We start from the raw sequence: 22,286 nt of genomic DNA on the forward strand, positions 1-22,286 counted from the left end.
TTAACTGATCGGTACCACGACAACATTTAAAAGCTAATCACCACAACAAGTATGACATTCCTTTCCTTAACTGATCGGTACCACGACAACATTTAAAAGCTAATCACCACAGCAACACTCTCTTCCCATTTCGTTTGTTTAATAATCTCTCTGATGATACTCAGATTTACTTTTTCAAACTGGTCAAAAGTGAGCTTTAGAAAATTCCATGAAGTTTTTGATGTATTAAGCAATAAATCAACCTTACTTTGCTGTTAATAGCACACAAAAAAAGAGGGAGATTATTGTGATCTCTGTAACTTGTGGATTGTGTTTTGATTTCATGTGTTTTGTGATTTAGATGATCTTGTATCTGGGCTTTTTTATCAATAGAAAAACAGTATTTAGTTTCTTTTAGAACAACGAAATGAAATGAAGTATAACTTGAACCGAAGTTAACACAAATTAATCTTGTTTGTTTTCGTAGTCAAACTTTATATTCCCAGTTGATTGTTTTGTTTTTACTACAGTAACTACCAGAATAGGTGTAAGGGAAAATGTGTGTTGTTATTAAAGTTAGAAAACACGGCTCACTCACTGTGTGTATATGGGGTGTGTGTACGTTAAACACGACAAGTTTATGACAGTTGTAGATGAACAGGAAATACAGTGGTGTAGATAGATTAAGTATGTAAGTAGTTTGATGGTTGTTACATGAATAAATTGATGGTTCGGTTGTGGAGATGGATAAGATGATGGAATATGTTTCATTTTCATTTCTTTGGATCAGTCTTAATGAGTGTGTTGATAAGTGGGTTTAGTCAGTACACATAGGTCAGTAATTCTTTGAGTGAGTATCACTGGTTTAGTGATAAATTAGTCAGAATCTGTAGGTTGTTAACGAGTTGAATCAGTTTTGGCGGGTAGGCGAGTGGGTGAATTTAGTATGGTTGGGTTAGTAATATATTTATGTAATGGGTAAATAAATTATTAGACGGGCTCTGAACACTTGAACTGGAAAGTTAAAAAGGGTTAGGGTAGGAGGTAAGGTAAGATTGGGTGCAGTCAGAATGGGTAGAATGAGACAGTTGATACATGGATTGAATAATTACTCTGATGTATGAAATACTAAATGGAATATTAGCCACGTATAAATTAAAAATAACTAACTAGGAAACCAAGTAATAGTCGAGTGAATAAAATAGGATTGATGATTATTCACAGTTTTGTTTTTTAAGTTTTAAAGCAAAATTAATGGCGTTCATCTTGGCCATAAATAGTCTTCGTGAATAAGGACTAGGGATAGAATTTCGAAATAAATCTGCTTGTAAAAACATGTCTTTTTTAAACGGTAAAAATTCTCGTGTATTTCGCTGTGAAGTGAAAATATAAATTACATGGTATTCATCTTACTCTTATGCTACTTATTATACTAAAGGAGCGAAAAATTACCCTCGAGGAATCACGTGCGTCTGCATCTGCATATAGGGTAAAATTAAAAAGAAAAAAGTTCCCATGCAAAACTTTCCTCAATTAATTTTATACCCGCAAGTGAATGGAGCGACGCCTAGCGGATGATCGGCGAGTCACCGTTCTTATATTTGTAATGAAACTTACGTTTAACAATATATTTTTTTAATTATTGTTTAAACTCTGTTAGAAATTGATACATTAATGAATTGTTAAGCTAATAAATTGTGATCCACTTTTAACTTTAATACTCTATGTATTAAGATACGTCTGTACTTTACAAACGCTCCAGGCTGTGATAGTAACTGGCTTATCTACTACAGTAGATTAATTGCCTCTCGGGATTAAATTATTAGGAAGTTATTAAACGGTTTTGTTTCTCATACGAAAGAAATTTAAATATCTTACAGTCAACAAACTTAGTGTTGGACTAGTAGCATGTCTTTATATCCCCTTGCTCCTCGCCCTCTATATCTCACTCTGACATTTAATGATAATTATTTAGGATATTATTGCATGTTGAAGAAGACCTAGTTCGGAAAAGGATGTAATAGTAGTTCACTAAAAATTTGCAATTTTTTTTCTGAGATTCAGGTCTCTTTATCTTTGCATATATTCAATAAATAAATGTAATATTAGAATTTCAACTTATTTTACAGATTCACCCATTCCCCTTTTAAAGTGTTTTCTACTTCTGATAGGCGTGGCGAATCCTGTAAACGTAAGATGTCAACATTTGTTATAACTTGACACATGAATAGCGACATCGTTTAATGTTGTATAATGTAGCGAATAGACCTACTTAATCAACTGTTCTACCTACAAACCACATAAACGTGGTTAGCTATATGTCTGAAATGTAGGTGAAAGGACAGGACAATATAATAGCGTAACACGAGGATCAATGAATTCGACAAGTTCCGAGCAAGAACAGACGTTAACCAGGTGACAGGTTTATGCAATAATAAAATAAAGTGGCTTATTCAGCCATATAAACAACCTTAGTATCAAACCGACTGACAGCATTTCATTAAATAATGCAAGCAGAGGTTAATACGGTTATTTAGAAGGATTTAAAAACTTCTTTAATGCATATGGTAATAAAGGCAGAGCAGCTGTTCATGTTGTTCGTACATAATCGTCCTGGAAATCATTAAGTACTAGTTAAAATCGGTGAGAGTAGTAGTCCAAATGTATGTTTTTTAGCGGTCATTTACAAGAAAATATGAACAAAATGGTTTTTTTTCTTTACTGGTTGTAAGAGCTTTTTTTAGTATTAAAAGTAATTAGGAATTATTTTTACATTCTACAGGGACCCGTACACCAAGATTTGCATTATTCTATATTGCTAATGTGGAGGTCTGTACATATGTAGGCGTATGTATTTCTTGTTGTTAGTCATTATTTAAAGTTTCATCGTTCTGAAACTACCATGATTTTTTTTTTTTTGTCTTAGCCGTTGGCCAGTTTTGGTATTCATGAGTGCAGTATGAACACTAATTTCACGTGGGTAAGACCAGCCTTCTGTGGTTGGTCAGTAACAAAGTAAGCGATATACATGTACTCAATCTACATATTACTGTTATATGCATATACATGTACGTTGGATAAAGTAATTTTTGTTTTGCTGACTTCTACAGGTAAAATGTAAACCATAACTTTCAATAATGTTCAGGTTACTAACTCTTTGTACTTTTTGTTTTTACAGCCACTCTAAAATATGAGTATTCTTCTCTAGTGTACACGAGCATACATGACCCCTGTGACTCAACACGCAGTCACTTGCGAAGCTGCTGACAAACATACGATATATAAGTGCAGGAGGTTTTAAATGTAAACCTGTTGTCATTCTCAGATCGCAAGGCCACACCAAGTCAGTTACGAGTGTCCTCATTTATCTGCTTGTTTAGGAAAATTCGTCACGTCAGAACCGCTAATTTTTTATGCGCTTTTATGTCTGGATGTTGTTCGTGATTACTAGTTTCTCGACAATATAGACATTCAAATGTAATGAATTTTTGAGCATTTTGAAAAGTTTTTCCCGACAAAAAAAATCATTTGTAGAAGTGTAGTTTGATACTTCTGAAATTCATCGATTGATTATTCGGTAATGTCACATTTATTTATTAGTTATTAATTTTACGAAAATGTCACAAAATTCAATGTCGATGGATAATTTCAAAATTGAATCAAACGTTGCATTAAGTATAGCACCTATGTCGTGAACTAAAGGACGCTGAATTGTGGGCTCTTCCTTGTTAAACCGCGCGATGACACTGGACCTCTACAGAAGCACAATTAGCACAATTCTGGGGGGATGCTCCGCTAGTTATTGAGTGAAGAGTTTAACGATGTCTGCGTACTTTACCTAACGATAGTGGCGCCAGTCTGTGTGGTTCTGTTGTAATTATCATCAGTCAGTAACTTGCACAGACACTTATACAAAATATAGTCTTGACTTTGTTGACTAGTGAGACTGAGAAACTTAAACATTTTAAAGGTTACACATAACTTGTGCAACATTATTAACATTAATTATTTGACTAATAATCTGTAGTTTCGATGGGAGGTGAATAAGTCGAAGTAACTGAAAAGTGTTGGCAGTTATAAAATAATGTAGGTGCATAATATGTACTCTTATAAATGTGTGTGTGTGTATAAATAAATAAATAAACACATATAGTAACAAGAGAAATAAAAAAAACATTCTGACCAGGATTGGGACTTATTAGCGTGGATGAATGTAAGCAAAGTATAAAATACCAGCGTTGTTCCTCCATGTAATGTTGACTGACCGTGACGTCACTGGTAAATAGCGTGTAAGACAAAGAAATATGTTTTACCTGACAAATAACTCAACTTTTTTCTTCTTAGATTTATCTGTATAATATGAAAACTAATTGTTAGTATTATCAACTGCTCAGACTCAATTAAGCTGCTGTTATTGCGAATTTTGTATTAAAACAAATATAAGCTCGTGCTTTAGCTGAATGTGACTCGGAAATGAATACCTAAACTTGATAGAATCAGGTATTCATAAGAAAATGCATGCAACACTGAGGAAATTAGGTAAGTTGTACTAAAAGTTAAACATTGTATATTTAAATATACTTTTTTTTTAGCTGTTACTGCACGAAATCTGGTCACTCAATGAAAGTATTGTAACATGTATATCAAATAATAAAGGCAGATAGTATGCATGGAATTGCTTACAGTGCACGAGTATGTAACCAAGAAACCACACTCTATGTAAGGTTAATCGGATAGTGTAAGATATGTTGCTTTCGTTTGTTTAGATTAGTTAGGCTAGCATAATGCGATAAAGCTCTTTTGAGATATGATCAGCCATTCCTAGAAACATATGAATGGAAAATCATGTAACTCCTGTTATGTGATGAAAGGTTAAAAAAAATTGGATGTGAAAGTTATTTTAGATCAGTTGAATAGATTAAGCTTTGTATTATACCTTGCAGAGAGCAGGTCATGAATGTAGTCATTTTTTAGGATACTCTAGATATTGTTTTTATAATAGTGCAAATGATAATACAAAAAGGAAGGATAATACTACATAAAATTGTTGTTGTTATAAAAACTTTTGCTAGAAACTACCCTTTGATCATTTATTAAACTTGAATGTTGTGCAAGATTTTAAGTAAGTAAAATTAAAATATGTTAATCCATTTATCCTTTTCCATTATCCTACTGATATTTAGCCCAAATAATTAAAGTAGAATTTGTTTTTTTATAACAGAGATTGTCATTTTTAATTTGATATTATGCACGTATTCAAACATTGTTAACCTACTTTGTTCTTAGGTTTTGAATCAGAAGTTTGAAAAATTGTAGTTACTAAAAAATGAATTTCATATACTCACTAGTTAAGTGTCTTTAATGAAAATGTAAAACTAGAAGTTCTTATTATTTGTGAACATAATTAGACCAAATTTAAAATGAATATTAGTAAATCTTGTCATTGGTCAAACTTTCATAGTATAGTGTAATACATAACTGTGAGTATGTGTGCTAACTTTGTGTTGTTGGTCCTGTGTTTGTATTGTTTGACTGACATTACCTGACTCCAGCACCACCTGTTGTTGCCGGGGCAGCCAGTCCCTCTACTCGAGCAAAGCGGCGAGCTCAACGCAGACTCACTCGACACGAGAGTCGATACCATTCAGGTATGTTTAAATTGCCTGTGTTAGCATGTGTTTGGAGTGACAAGCATGGCATTGTGTTTTGTAGAACTTGTGAAGCACATTGTACTAAAAGGATTTTATGCTTAAAGAAAGTTTTTGTCTTGTATTTATCTGTCCAAAATTATTGTGTCCTATGCTTAAGTTTTATCACATGGTTCCAGATCAGTTTTGTAATACATAAACTTTTTTTTTTTTTACTTTAATAAAAATAACTGGAGCTAAATGACTTTCACTCTATTCACACACCAAGTTTCTCCATAGAACTGTACTTTTTGGTAACGTTTTATCACATGTTCAGATTTCAACTAAAGAAACTCACTTATTTAAACTTGCTTTTACCAGTTGAGAGTAGTAATATTCTAGAATAGGTTGCAGATCTATGGCATATTTGCCAAGAGTGGCACATGAGGCTTTTATGTGTGGCAATAGTAGTGCCAAATCCATTTGAAAAAATAAATCAGTTGAAGTTCACAACAAACCCAGAATAATTCCACTATCCAAATACTGCAGGTGAGGTGAACTATTTACTACAGTGTACCATTCATACAGATGTCATACCAACTTTTTGGTAGGTAGGCATTAAGCACTCAAGACACTACCAAAACTCTTGGCTAGTTAAATTTTGCCAATTTGTGTTAAAAAGAGCTCACACACACTGCTGTAGAAGGTATTCTTTCATTAGTAGTTTTGGTATGATCCAATAAAAAGAAATGCTAGCTTATCAAATAATTTTTATGTTTTGATTATGCAGGAGTAAAGCTATTTTAATTGTTTCTTGTTTATATTTGTTTTTCCCTCATAGCTCTTTCCCAACTTCCTTTCTACTACATTTGTATCATTTAGTGTAAGAAATCTTGTTTAGTGTGGTTTCCAGTTATTCCTGTAGTTGTCATTACTGTCTTGGAATTGATTGTTTTAAGCTTATTCACCAAAATGATTCTCACTTCCTTTTTCCTTCCTTGAAAGGCGACATTTAATGCTAAGCACATCCTGTAGACAGTATTCAGATTTTCTTTTTTTCTGTGTGATGTACCATTCAGACAGTACTCAGTCTGAGAATTTATGAAATTAACTCTTATATCATAGGTAAAATATCAAGTGTAGTTCCATGATTGAGTGTAATTGTTTTTAATCTTTGGTAACCAACTAGACAAAACGCATTGAAAGGGTAAGAGAAACATTGACAATTTTATTGTGTGTATACATAACTAGATATAATTCATATTGACTCATAAGTTATTATTTCTATTGTATGTATTAGAAATGAAATTCTTTTGAAATGGTTTTAGTTTTATGTGTATTTTCTGTTTTATTTAAATGCTGTAGTTGGAAGTTTTAATGTATATGAACAGTAAGTTAGCAAAACAAGCACAAGTGTAAATCATTGTTTCTCGCTCTCCATGAGGGTTTTTACAGTTATCCCTTCTATCACACCCAGACATTATTTTTTTTGTAGTGGTGATAATTTTACTTTACAGTTTAGACTTCATCAATATTTCAAACTTTCTAAAATGTTCTACGTGTTCTTTAGGTTGGATCTTATTTGTTATTAAAAGAGTATTTTAAGTTTACATCATGCTTGATCATGCTATTACAGCTTTCAGGTATCATATCTATGTTTGAAAGTACAAAAACTATTTTTCTTTAAAAATGTATGTTTTTGTGTAATTGAGATGCACCTAAAATATTAGAGGGAATTTTTTGTGAACATAATAGTTTTGCAAAAATTATGTGTTTTCAGAAAAGATTATAATGATAGCGAAAGTTATGTAATGCACAAAATTTCTAAAACCTCGAGCACTTACCAAAGGGTTGGGTTGCATTTAATACAGTATGTTTTAAAAGGTATTAATCATGATTATAGTATACTGTTAGATCTACTAACACCAACACCAAATTGATGGTTCTTTGACTTATTCTCAAAAGTTCTTTAGATATTTTGGTCACAAAACATCACAAGTTTTGAAAGAACTTGTAAACATATTCATGCTTAGAAATGAACACTATGTAAGTTTTAGGAAATAATTTCTAAATACATAGAAACTGCAATGGTGGAAGTGTGTTATGGTATTTGACTGAGATAAATGTGTTAATTATAAGATGGGCTGTTACAGGAGCACTGGATAATCAAATTAATAACAAGCTCATATTGTTCAAGGCAGCTTATTAAATATATACTTACAAGACTATTGTAAATGAACCTACAAGCCAGTAAAACATCTTTAATAATATTTCATGCAATAAATTAACTGCTATTTCATTTGAGATGCTGAAACTGAACTCCACCAGAATTCAAACAGTCATGACATTTAGGATGGAGTGCCTGACATGCTGTCACACAATTTTCAACCCTGATTTGATGGAAAGCACTTGTGAACCGTTCTTCAATTTGTCAATGGTTTTGGGTTTATTTTTAGACATTCTCCAATATTATCTGAAGTAAAGATAAAACTTTTAGAAACAATATACAGAAGCAGCATAATTTTAAAGGATGGTTTCATTTTTTGGGCCATCCTGTATATACACATATATCTACAGACGTTAGTCATATCAGTAAAATAATTTGTGTTAAAACCATACTCAGAGTTGTTGTTGTTTCACAGAGATAATTGCATTTATTATGATTATACAAGTGTTATGTTTGTGTATTAACTTTTTAAGTGACCTTAAGTTTTTATTTGGAAAAAGTTCATGTTTGTGTATTATCCATCATGTTAAAATAATGAATAATAATTAAGACTGATTATAAACAGCATTTTTGCTTGTTTAATCAAGATACCTTTAACAGTCGCTTTTTTTTGCTGGCACTAAACACATGATAAAATTATTGTATTCTAGTGTGAAAAATATATTAACATTTATTATATTGAATTAAGAATTCAAGTTAGATGTACTTATATGCTTGTACAATACTTTTAGATCCTTTTTTGACAAAGATTTTAAGGATCATTTCTAGTGTTTAAGGAATGGTAAACAGTAAAAAAACTATCTCTAAGGAAGCATGACAAAACTAATAATCAAAGCAAATTTACAATTAGTTATTGATTTCAACTTCTTGTTTCAGATATTTTAAGACATATGTATGACCCCAGTTTTCATAAAAGATGATTTTTTAAGCACATGTAAATATCTGACATTAAAAAATTAGTTGATCAATACATGCTACATTTGATATATTACAGAATACCACAAGAGCATGTTATGCCAAATATTTAATTTAATAGGATAAAAAACAGATAACCAAAAGGCTTCTCTTAATATTAAGGATATACTTTACATATGCCAGTTGCTAAGAGGTGGTTTGATGTAATACTTTCTTAATTAACTTGGGGCACTAGTAACAAAGGTATAATGAACTTGCATGGCGGAGGGTTACACATTTCTGTGGTAATTATATAATGCATTCATTTCACCAGTTTCTGACTTTGCTGCAATTTCATTATAAGTTGTTTCCTCATGAAAACAAATAGGAATGTTTCTCATATCACACTCATGCTACCTTAGTTGACACTGGAATATGAGGATAGGCAAGACTCTTAAACTAGAACAAGTTGATAAAAAGAGGACCAAAACTTCATGCACCACTGAAAATGGAAACCTACAAGTATCATTCTCTTAAATATAGGATTTCTATACATAGATACCAAGATCAATCACAACAGTTAAACTCTTGGCTAAAGGCTCCCAGCTTTTGTCCGTAATAACACCTAAATCATTACATTTTTCTGTAATGTAATTCAAAAAGTGTCCATTTATAATTTTTTGCTTTGTATCACCAAATCAATCTGCTGAATATTTATTAACTTCTTTGACAATCCAGTAAGAATCAAACTTAATAATAAGTCTATTTTTTGAGTTATGTTAGCATAGGTTTCCTTAGGCTCAAGATATATAACATCACTAAGATGCCTCCATCCAAAAATGCAGACACTGTAATAAACTCCAGTAATTTGATTAGGCAAGAAAACCCTTTTTTAATATTGTGTTGATTGCTGAGTATTGTTTGTTAAGTGCCAATTTTTACAGAAGTTTTTTTAAATGATCTCTGATAATGTATTGCAAACCCTTGCTAACATAACTTTATGGGACTTCCTTTGGTTCCTTCTTAAAATGAGTTTCTTTTGGCAATCTTCCAATAATCAGTCTTATAAAGAACTGCAGAATGGTATCTTTAATGTGCTTAGTTTTTGTGTTTCAACAAATGGTGGTTATAACAGTATACATGTAAAGATATAGAAGCAGCTTTGAAGGAGGTAATATGTGACCCAAATAAATTAGAAAGTATGTTGACCTTAGGAATAACTATTTATCAGTTGCAGTTCTCAGAACATTTGGTGTTACCTTATTTAACTGCTGATTAAGAACTTTATGTGGTACTTGAGAATGTCAAATACATGCAAGTTTTATGTATCGTAAAGGATTTTTTTGACAACTTGGTGCATTGGATTAGGTATCAAACTGAATTTTAACCTTGTGGCATTAAACATGAAATATAGTGTATATCAGTTTTGTTGTAATTTGAAACTAGTGTGAAGTATATGTGGATATAAAGATTACTAAATTTAAAGTTGGGTTCTTAAAATTCTTATAAATTATTTTTGTTGAACTTGGCCTAATCATTTTAATACTTATCATATATTTCAGTAATTTTAAAATGAAATGTTATGTGTAAAGTTTTAAAGCAAATTATTTATTAAGTTTCATAAAAATAATAGTTCAATTTTTTAAAGTAAAAATCAAATCATTCAGAGATTTGTTTGGAATAGACAAAAATATTTTTTTTTCTTGAAGACTTGTTAGCCTGTAAATTGTGCTAAAATGTTTTATTAGCAGACGTAGATTTCCCTCTGCTTATTGTGTTGATGATAAGGGCAGTTCAGTTTTTAATGTCTTTGAGGTACCTATTATATACATTTAAAATGCTTTACAATATTAAAATATTATTTCATTTTTTAATATAGAAATGCACTATAAATTATATTAGATATACTAGTTAAGTGGTGTCTTATGAAGTAATTGGCTTGGAAATATTCATTACATGGGTAAAAAAAAATATATATTCTGAATTTTTGAAATCACATTTGATAGGTATCTAATATGAAATTTAAAAACGTTTTTTGTTACTTTTTGAAATTAAATCCTTGGAACTTTAAAATGATTTAATTGTGATTTTAATTTTAGAAAAGTATAACATTTATGTGAATAAAAAAATTCAATCTTTACCTTGCATCAAAAAACTGGGAAATTTTAGTCTTTAAACACTGTTATTAGGGTATATATTTGAGAAAAAAAGCTTCATTAGGATACTATTGCTCATGCTAGAAACAGTAATGTGTTGCATTGGCATCACTTTGGCAATGGGGAGAAGATAGTTTCTGTAGCTATGACTAGAGGGTTCTTCTATTTAAAATATAAAATGTGATAAAACAAGTATAATAAAACATGCTTCCTTTGGCCTATTCATATACAGTTTACGGTCTTTTAGCCCTTGTCACTTATGTCTATGTCACATTATCTGACACTTTACTATGACTAATTATTCCTAGGACCTACTACATATGTGGGCAAATAATGCACTATCAACGGGCTGATTCTGATTTATCAGACAAAATTTCACCTCACTACATATTTATTATACTTTCCTTGTTTTTTTTAAGGTTAAGATCACTCTTGTTGCTACCAATATCCTTGACAAGACATCAATGGACTTGCTCTAATGTGCCCCAGAACTCTTCCCTTGGCACTTAATTCTTTGGACCTGTTATCGATTACATACTAGACATTTTGTATGTTCACTCTATGCTAATTCACATCCTAGTTATACTGCACTGCTCCAAATCAAAGTGCTTTACATCTTTTTCTTGAGTATATGGTGCCTGTTTAGTTACTGGGTGAAGAACATACCTGTTCCAGAAGTAGTGCTATACCCCACAAGAGTGCTTTACTTTCTTCTCCTGGCACATTGCTCTTTCAGGCAGTTGTTATCCACTTATTTGAATACTGTTCCTCCTTCACTGGCCCCACAATGTGGGATTCTAGCTTTGGGTGAATGGAGGTAGTACCATTCTGGAAGTTGACATTTTCTAACTGAAATTGTATTTCTGATAGATACTTACCTCCACCCACTTATCACCCTTCATCCCCAGTGTTTCTGGTTTGTATATGCCAATTCTCGAAAGTAATGATTGTGCTACAATGGTAGAGTGAGCTTCCTGTGCTAGTATAGGTGGCACAGTATGATTGGTGGAGGGTAGTCACAGGATATGCACATGTTCTGAAATGATGTGAAAATAAAGGGGTATAATAGACTGGTGCACTATTAGCAAAAATTTTTTTGCAATGCTTAGAGGGCAAATCAACACAAGTACCTATTGAAACTACATTTTCAGTGTAGGAAAATGTTAGCTTACATACTAAAGGTAATGTTTCAATATTCCTTGTGTTTAAAGTTTTCAACATTTTTCACTCATAATTGATGTTGTGCAATTCATTATTGTCTTAGAAGTTTTGAAGTAAGTCTGTTCTATGAAATATGGATATGTATTAGAACACGAGTGTATATGAATGAATCCTGAATCTGGCATGATGTACTTTGCTAATTATAGTGAGGTCCTTCCCTATAAACTTCCATAATGCAAGGTGTACAGCATTGTACAAAATACCATGAGAGCTGACACACTGCATTTATGACTGTGATAAGTATTTTGTTAGCAGCAGCATGTCTTTGAATTTCAGAATCATTTAGCTTTGTTCATTAGTGTATGTGTGTGTGTTAGTTGTAGCTTACAGTCTGTAACTCTCAGTTAAGTCCTGAATAATAGAGTTAATACTAGATGTACAGAATCATATCATAGTGTGTTCCAGAGTTTGCATAAATAAAGGAATTATTAATTTTAGTTATCTAAGCTGATATTCCTCGTTAGTACATCTTGTAGTCGTCCATTTCTTCATTATATTCACATTCGATTTATGTATGAGTAAATGAGATGTTTCATATAGTCATATCACAAATGTTGCATACAAGAACCATTCCTTTTAAAGGTCTATAGTCTCCTTTTCCTTGTTGTATTTCCACTTGGTTGTGTATGACAACTGCCAACTTTTATAAACTGAAGTGACAGTGCACTATAGGTTTCACATGTATATCTATTGGGTTTGGGCCTATTTCTAGGTGAATGTATGTTGTCCTTTCAAATTACATTTGTTAATATAATTATAACTATGCAGGATTTCATTTCACTTTGTTAATTGGATGTTATTGCAGTCTTCATGCATAATCATTTTAAGGTAACATTTCTTTGTCCAGATAATTTTAACAGAGTAATAAACCCGTGTCCAGATATAATTGTGAAAAGACATTGCAGTAGTGTTATTGCAGCTATTACATAGTTGTACTTACATACTGTTGTGAGTATTATGTTATTGTTTATGACTTATTGACCATAAAAACATAAGGTATAAAAGTGTATTGAAATGTAATTGATCAGTGTTCTATACCATATTAGAAATTGTACCAGTAGCTAAGTCATTTATTCTTAAACATCTTACTCAGGGAGATCTTATATTAGTAACAAAGGAAACAGTCTTGTATTGCTAACTTTGTAATCAAGGACAGTGAAGTATCAAAAATTAATCTTCTTTTTACTAAACTGTATAGCTATGATTTTCACTAAACTTCTACATATATATATGGCAAACTGACAAGGTGAAACATCCTGGTGTTTCTAAGAGTAAGGACGGGTGGAAAACCTTATGAAAGTGGACTACACCTTTAACAAGGACATGTGGGGGTTGAGAATATGTCATAAAATGTTATTTAGTTCTATGATAATGCAAAGATAATAAAATACTAGCTGCACCTTTGTTATCTTCAACAGAATTAGTAAGTATGTAATGTTGGGGTGTAGTTAAAATTATATATTAGTTTCTAAAAGTAACTTCAGGTCACAATATGATTTTGTAATTGTTATTGTAACTTGCATAGTCAAACATTAAAAAGGGATAATATTTAAAGTAAGTTTGAGGATAACATTTTAGTCATTTTTGTGTGTGAAGAAGGAAAACAGAAGTGATTCTAATAATATTCTGTACTTGCTTCAAAACAGCATTATATAAAAGGAACTACACTTTTGAAAAGAACTTAGTTAAAGTTAATAATAGTTATTTATTCCTTGTGGAAGTATGATGTAGGTATAAAACTGTAAAGAAGTACTATTTTACAGTGCTCAGATGTGGTTGAGTTTTCAGATTTTTGGTAAAAAAAGTTAAAAATATAGGGACCCAATTAAATACATGGTTATTGTAAAGTTAGCTGGCTTATTCTACCATCCCTAACTTAAGGTATTTCTATTCCATTTCTTTCATTTTTTCACCCTTTTTTGAAAAATAGATATTTGCTACTTTAAAATGTCTACTTTCAGTTTCTGCAAAACATTTTGTCAAAATACCTCTACATATCCTTCAAAAATGGTATTGAAAATCATAATCCTGAACTTAAAATTAAAATCTTTCCATAACAACCACCCTAGCAATGGAATTTGTGGCAATTTGCAACCTCTTTGGTGGTAATTTTCTAAATTTTTGTGACATAAACTCAATGCATAATAAAGTGGCTGGTCTTAAAAGACTACTACAGTGCTGAAACTGTTTGCTGATTTCACTCTGGTGAAGCTAACAAAACTTCAAGTGAACAATGTTCAACTCCATGTGATACTTCTTGGGCTACTATGTTCACTCTTTTGTCTTTTGCAAGTTAAATCCCTACTGTAAGGTGTTATTAACTGATAAAAAGTTTAGAGTTGGATGAATTTTCCTTTCATTATACACTGAAGAAATTGCAATGGCAAATAAGAGAATGTCAGAAGAAGAAAACGAAAGTTCCATGGGAACCAGCAGATTGACAAGCCAATACCTAAATGTAGCAGAACTGAGTTACATACTACTACACGAGATCAATCTGGAGGATGGAAAATTGTTAAAGTAATGGTGAAACCTTGAAGTGACTTTCATTTTTAATAGTGTTTTTCTCCATTCCATCTTTTTCTCTACCTAACAGACAAAAATAATTGTAGTTTTGTCAAATTTTCATGGATTTCTATCAAATATTCACATAGAACAGCTTGGAAAATACTACAGGGAATATACTAAAACATGGATGTAAAAGTTACACCCTCACTATAAGAGGTCTGTAACTGGAGGGGTTGATTTGTAGTGTTGAAAATAAAAATACTTTTTGTTTTTATTTTGTTCTGTGATAGTCTGACATTTGTTGTGTTAGGTTCATGCTTTTCCTCTCTTCTAAAGCTTTAAATCAATGTATAATTTAGTTGGGTAGTGTTATTAGTTTTCAAGATATTGTGTTTTTAGATAATCTGAATCTGAACCTGTAATAAATCTTAACAGAAATTTTATAATTCTTTTTATTGTATCTAGAAAATTGTGTTTGTTCTAGCTTTTGCTGAGATTACTGGCATAATTTTTTATTTCAAGTTCATCAAAGTTTAAGGTTCTTAGTTTGTCCTAGAGTCCAAAACTAGTAATGCATACATCAAGGGGTTATAAGCACCTTAAAATTGATCATCAGAGAACTATAATATTATGTAGGTGAGATAATGAAATGATGGGAATGGATGTTCTAATGTAAAAGAATAATTCTCACTAGGAGGTGCTATGGTGAAGTTTGCATTCAGTAACTGTATACCAAAAACCTCAAAAATGTCAATATTTATATTGCCATTAGAAATTACTGATGACATTAGAATAGTTCTCATAATGCATTGCTACATTTATGGAAAAAGTACTGGTGCAACATTAAAATAATAGCAACAAGTGGATAACAGAGGGGACCATAAGGCAGTGAGGCTTGTTGGAAGCTTATAAACAAATTTGAAGAAAAAGGATTAAGCATGGATGTACTTTGGAACATGGTATCATACCTTTACAAAGAGGAATTTTGAATGAAACTATCTTCATACAAGTTGAAGTTCCAATCCTGCCTTCTATGGACTGTCAAGACATTGATTGCTTTGATATTCATTCAAGGATCGAGTATTCAGTAGAATTTTCCACACACGAGGCTGCTATCGTAGTATCCAGACTTCACCTTTGTTGGTTATTTACCATAGGGGCACCTCTAATCTTTGATTTGTTGTAACATGTCTGCTACCTTGACAGACCTGAAAGATATATAACACCAAGTAAACTGCAATTCTTGGAAGTTGGACATTAACGTTCAACTATTTATCACTTTTTTTTAACCAATGAAAGGGAATATTGAACATGAACACAGTGGCCACATTGAACAATGTAAGCATGTTGATTGTGCAAATTTCATGATGAGTGTCATCTGGTGATAATTGTTTTTGGCATCTTTCTCATACTTTCTTTAGTTCATTTCTCGGATGCTCTAGCTCTTTCTGTTGATTAATTTTTAGATTATAGATGTTAGAATAGGCCAACTAACTTTATAGTATCTCTATATTTTTACATGCAAAATATAATATTTAAATCAGTTTTGCTTGTGTCATTGTTCAACAGTCATCTTGAAAACAGTTCATTGTTCTTACATAAAAAAACAAAAAACCATTGAAGTCAGTGAAACTTCTTTTTGTCATGATGTCTACATAAAAATCTGAAAAATGTTTGACGACTAATAGTATTACTAGCCCCCTCCCCTGGAAAATGAGAAACATTTCTTTATTCTTTCAGTATGTATATATATACTTTTGATACCTCCACCCCCCATGGAGAATTTTCTGTGGACACTTGTATACAGGAGTATCCCAAAAGGACATTCTCTAATTTCCCTGAAAGGGGGCTGAAGGCTGTCTGGAGGGGGTCACCTGTTTTAACTACTCATACCACTAAACAGTAGTGTGTTGTCTTTCATTCAGTCAGTAGACACTAAAATGACATCACATGAGGGATGCTTAACTTTGCAGTTTGTACTGTCTTGATGTCAGTAAAACTTGAGCATGCCATGAATCACAAGAAGAATTATGCACTCTGTAGGCTACAACACAGAATGACATATGCACTTCAAAAGCAAGAAATATAAATATTTGTTACTCTTAATGTTAAGTTTTACTTACTCTTTCGGGGGCCCTGCGTAAGTACATCTAGTTATATACAGGATTTTTCTAAAATGACATTCTAGTTGTATACAGGATAATTTTAGAAAGAAATTCTCTAGTTGTGTACAGGATGATTCCATAAAGGCATACAATAATTCCATGGAAGATGTTTACAGGAGTTTTTTCTTTATGATTCCAAAGGGAAATACCATCACTCCTTAAATTTATCCCTTTTTTTTTTTCCTTCCACATCCACTACAATAAATCAACAAGTTTTGAACTTCCTGTATGATTCATTAAGAGTATAAAATTCAGTTGTGTAGAAATGAATAAAAACCCTATAACCCGGGTGCTTTCGAAAGGTGGACCTTTTGAATGTGCTCGGGTTACAGGATTTTTATTAACTTCTATCGAGACTTCTTGAACCTACGTGTTTTTCTAACATTGTGAATTAATTTGTGTATCTTTGTATTTGTATATCTCTCTTTATTATTTTTTTAAATCAGTTTTTGAGATATTTATTTTTATTCAACTCAGCCTTGTTATTAATATCATCATGTTTTTCTTTTAGTATATTTGGCATGGTGCCAACTTGTGATGGTTTGGTTTAGTATTAAGTCCTGAGATCCTTTTCTTTCATGCCTCTGTTATTTTCATAAAAAATTATTTATAAAATTACAAGCATTATTTCATAATAAGCTTTTTTCTTATTATCTATAATATTATATAAAACAGTTGGTAATTTTTCAAATCATACTATAGAGGTAATTAACATAAAATAGTGAGGTATAGAGCTCTTTTTGCTGAATTTTCATTCTCTATGAGGTTTCTGAATTTTTGGGTTTATTTTTATTATTAGTTTATTAATTTACATGAACACGATTTGAATATATTTTTTTACGTGTGCATTAAAGGTATTTAGTGTAAATGTCATATAATTTATATGTAAAGTTTCAATGTATTTTTGTGTATATCCATTGTATACAGATCTTCTATTGACTTGTTTTACATAAGAATTTGCATCTAAGGCAAGTTATATTACAGGTGTGGCTTCAAGTTCACCTTGACGTGGAAAATATTGACAATTTTAAAAATTTTGTATCAGATGTGAATCCATATAAATGTTAATGATTTAATGATGATATTAAAGCATACTTAAGGTTAGGGGCTGATGGTTTTATTGAGTGCAGCTCAACATCCTGGTTGACAAATTTGTAAAATATAGCATAGTGATTGGAAAGAAGAGCTTGTATTAACTTGTGCTTCTTTATGCCACTTGCTCAACTATTTAGCACTGTAAACCTTAGGTTTTGAATTGCAGAGGAAATGATTTTCTTATTTGCTGTTAAATGATTTAATGGTGGAGTGATCCTTGATTTTTATGTCTATTCTACCTTCAAAACCTGTAATAAATCTTAACAGAAATTTTATTATTCTTTTTATTGTATCTAGAAAATTGTATTTATTCTACCTTTTGCTGAGATTACTGGCATCATTTTTTATTTTTTAGAAGTCAGGCAAGAGGCCGTCCAGCAGGCTCTAGCTGCTATGCAGAATAGAGGCAAGCCATCAGTTCCAATGCCTTCTAAAAGAACCTCTGTAATGGCCACTTCTCCTTCTAGAGAGAGACATCCATCAGGTTAGGGTTTAAAATTTTATCCATAAAATATAAGTACTCAATACTTGTGTCACATTATTCTTCTCCTAAATTTATTATTGATATTTTATAGTTTATGTACAAATGTCAAATTCTTTATGTTGATACTGTATATTAGTCTAGCTCATAGATCAATGCTCTTTTACTTTGTATCTATACTGTAAAGTGGTTGTGGCTGTAGATTTGTTCTTTTGTCTATGATGAAAATTTTCAAACTTCTAGACCTTTGATCATCATAAGAATTTCAGGGGTTATAAAACCCCTCATTTGGTTCATTTTCTGTTTTTAATGAGTTTGACAGCCATTTCAGTTTCACCCCTTTCTATTGTTTTATTGTCAGCAAATGATGTACACTCCACTGTGTGAAGCCAACAAAATGTGCCACCTGGGTGATTAACTTGATTAATTAATATAATGGAAATAACTATTACCATTAGTATTTCTCATTATTATTTTTAATTAATTCAAGGTTATTTGGCTTAATTGATTAATGTAATAACTCACAAAAGTAATCAACTAATAAAAATTACTGTTTCCAATTATTACTATTTTTGTTTATATCAACTATCTGAGTCTTATGTTAATTGAATGTTAGCAAATTTCACTAATTGCCCAATTCTTATTACAGATTTGGTAATTTTTGAACCACTATGTAGCAGTAGTTCACATTTTCATAAATATTTGATTAAATTATTATTTTGTTATATATGAGAACATCCATATTGTGTAAGGTTAACATTAACTTTGCATAAATGTTGGTGAATATGTATCTTGTTAATTAGTCGATGTTTTGCGGTTGATTACCTTTACTTTAAGCCTTTGGCTGGAATTTCATCTGACGTTTCTTCGATTCCATAAATTCTCTAGCAAGAATTAGTGTGAACCTGTACTTTTTTAATACGTTTTTTTTGTTCATGTGATGCAATGATACTAAACTAACCTCACTTTAAAAAAGAATTGTTGACATTAAGAACTACTCTTCATATTAGATTTGTAGTTTTAATTATAGTATTACATCTAGGCACCAAATACTGAAATGTTGTAATTTGTAAGGAACTGTAATTTTTGTGTTGAACTTTGGTAACAAAATATATAAGAGCTATTAAGATTATTTTATGAATTGGTAAGAGCCTTGGCAAACTGTCATAAGATATTAATTTGTTTGATTTGAAGTATTTCAAATATCATGATTAATGATTTGATTTAAGAGCATACTTAGTCATTAGAATTCTGTTTACAGAGGTGCTTAATCAGTTTTTTGTCTAATTTCTCATTTTTTTTATTAATTTTTATTGTCACTTCTCTGTTCTGTATTTATTGTTAACAGTTTGTGTTTAGCATGTTTAACCATCATGTATTTCTTTAGACTCTTCATCCGATGAAGACAGTGTTCTGAATGAGGGCAGCACACCTGAACAGGAGAGGTCTTCTCGCCCCTTTCATCAGGTTCTTGGGGTACAGTCTGACACGTCCAGTACGTCTTCAGCCAGGGAAACTCCTCCTCCACGTCAAGCAAATAGTCGCTTTGACAGTGGTGGAAGAGGAGATTTTGGGTTGGAGCGTAGTGCGAGTAGACATGAAGGAATGACTAACCTGGCAGATGTCATGCAAAACCTCACACCTAGTGAGTAATGGTAGAGTTACATTAGTCTATGATATAAAATTACAGGGAGTACCCAAGGTTGAATGTTTGTCATAGTAAGAAAGTGGCAGTTCTTTCCAAAACATCTTTTGTTTTTGACAGCTTTGCCCACTCTGTTTTCCTTGCAAATATCTATTCTTGTAATTCTTTTAAAAACAAATATAATGAAATGTTTATGATTTGATTGAAACAGTTTTTAAATGTAAGATTACTGTACTTAAAGCTAAGTTAATCTTAATGTGTTTTTCATAATTCCTTTATCCATCCTTTTCTAGGTGGTTAAAGAAATGAAGGGGCTAAGGCTTAGACTAAGTACATAATGTCCACTATTTATTAGTTGGTAATTCTCTCTCTCTTTATCTGTTTCTATCTTTGATATATAAGATGTTTAAATGGACTAAGCTTTTGGTTTATGAAGTAATAAGTGTTGCAGGCATCACTTCTCACTTTATTTGAATCGGAAGGACTGGTGTCACACCCAGAAACCTTTTATTTATTTCTAGTTGAAAATGCTAACTTAAAATTTTGACATGTGTAGATGAAGCACTCTTTTTGTTAAGTTAGATACTTCCTGAAAGTGAAAACTGAAGTCTGATTTTATATTTTAAGAACAAAACATCAAGACATTGTTAATGTGAACAGTGTGTGTGTTTGAGCAAACAGTGCTAATCTAAATTGTCATAATTCATAAGAATTAATCCTAGGCTTAATGTCTTTTCATAAATACAAGAAACTGTCAATTTGTTAAGCAATTAACATTAATGTGAAATTAGAAAAAAAGCTAAAAATTACAAATAATTCAATATCTTTAATTATGCAACTCTGTATATCAATATGTATAAATAAAATTTGTTGCAATTAAGTACTTTTTAGAGCAGTTCAGGAAATGCTTGTCTTTATCAAAGCAAAACTATTGCAGCATCAAATATAACTAACTTTTTTTTTCTATTATGGTTTGTATGCTTTGTGCAAAGCTTATATAGATACTTTGACCTAATGATTTTCTTTTTATTACATTATTTTTAAATTAAACTATATTCTTTCTAGACTTGAGTACTCAACCAGATGTCACTAGTAATACTGATGTTCGAAGTCAAGGAGAAAACTTGCACAGATATAACCAAGCTCATATGTCCTCTGTTCGTGTAACACAACACTCAGCCACAGGATTAGAATACAACACAGGTCAGTTACTACACGCAGTAAAAGTATTGCATTTATATTCAAGTAAAGTTACATGTATAGTTAACTACACTTGATAAGAACAGTTTGTTAATGTTAGCACAGAGGTATGGCAGCTCGCATACAAGTTATGGTGCCATGGGTGATGTGTAGTTTCTTTATATTGAGTTAACTGCAAATTCCTGAACATTTAATGGTGCAGTGTCCCACTGGTGGACTTATGAATGGAGATTTTGTTTCAGTTTCACAAGGATGATATTAATGGTGCAGTGTCCCACTGGTGGACTTATGAATGGAGATTTTGTTTCAGTTTCACAAGGATGGTATTAATGGTACAGTGTCCTACAGGTGGACTAATGAATGGAGATTTTGTTTCAGTTTCACAAGGATGGTATTAATGGTACAGTGTCCTACAGGTGGACTTATGAATGGAGATTTTGTTTCAGAGTTTCACAAGGATGGTATTAATGGTACAGTGTCCTACTGGTGGACTTATGAAGGAGATTTTGCTTTCAGAGTTTCACAAGGATGGTATTAATGGTGCAGTGTCCTATTGGTGGACTTAAGAATGGAGATTTTTTTTCAGACTTTTACAAGGATGGTATTAACAAAGTAAGATATTTAAAAAATGTAAAGTTAAAGAACACAATGTTTTGAAGATGGGAGTTAGAATAACTCCCACAGCAAAGAATGTATGACCCAATTGGGCCCTGAAATCACATTCCAAGCCAGTTTTTCTGCAACAGCCTCATCTTTAAGGTGAAGGCTATGATTTCCAAAGAAAATCCTTTGACTCAAAATACCATATCAATGAAGCTGAGTATATCTTGTGGTATAGTTAAGATAATAAACAAGGATTTAAAGTTGTCAGAAGCTCACAAGCTTCTAATTACACCTCAAACTCTGAGAGTGTTTTCATGAGAGATATGGTTGAAAAAAACTGGAATTACATCAGTTCCATTTGGCCACATACCTGTTAATCCTTCTTCTCTAGTGAATTTTAATGTGTACTAAGATATTTAACTCTTTCAGCCCGGGCTCGGTCCTTAGGACTGACCTCGTAACCATTTTGTGCTTGTTATAGTTTT

General features: G+C 31.7%; 1 protein-coding gene across 1 annotated transcript in view; it reads left to right on the forward strand.

Annotated features, from left to right (window-relative positions):
- Positions 1-22,286, forward strand: part of LOC106457078 (disco-interacting protein 2-like) — a 117,514-nt gene that overhangs the window by 33,805 nt on the left and 61,423 nt on the right. The window contains 4 exon segments of the mRNA XM_022382894.1: positions 5,532-5,627; positions 18,228-18,356; positions 19,741-19,998; positions 21,064-21,201. Coding sequence (XP_022238602.1) covers positions 5,532-5,627; positions 18,228-18,356; positions 19,741-19,998; positions 21,064-21,201 — 621 coding nt within the window.

The sequence above is a fragment of the Limulus polyphemus genome, unplaced genomic scaffold (genome assembly GCF_000517525.1).
Source record: "Limulus polyphemus unplaced genomic scaffold, Limulus_polyphemus-2.1.2 Scaffold289, whole genome shotgun sequence".
In the NCBI taxonomy this organism is placed as follows: Eukaryota; Metazoa; Arthropoda; class Merostomata; order Xiphosura; family Limulidae; genus Limulus; species Limulus polyphemus.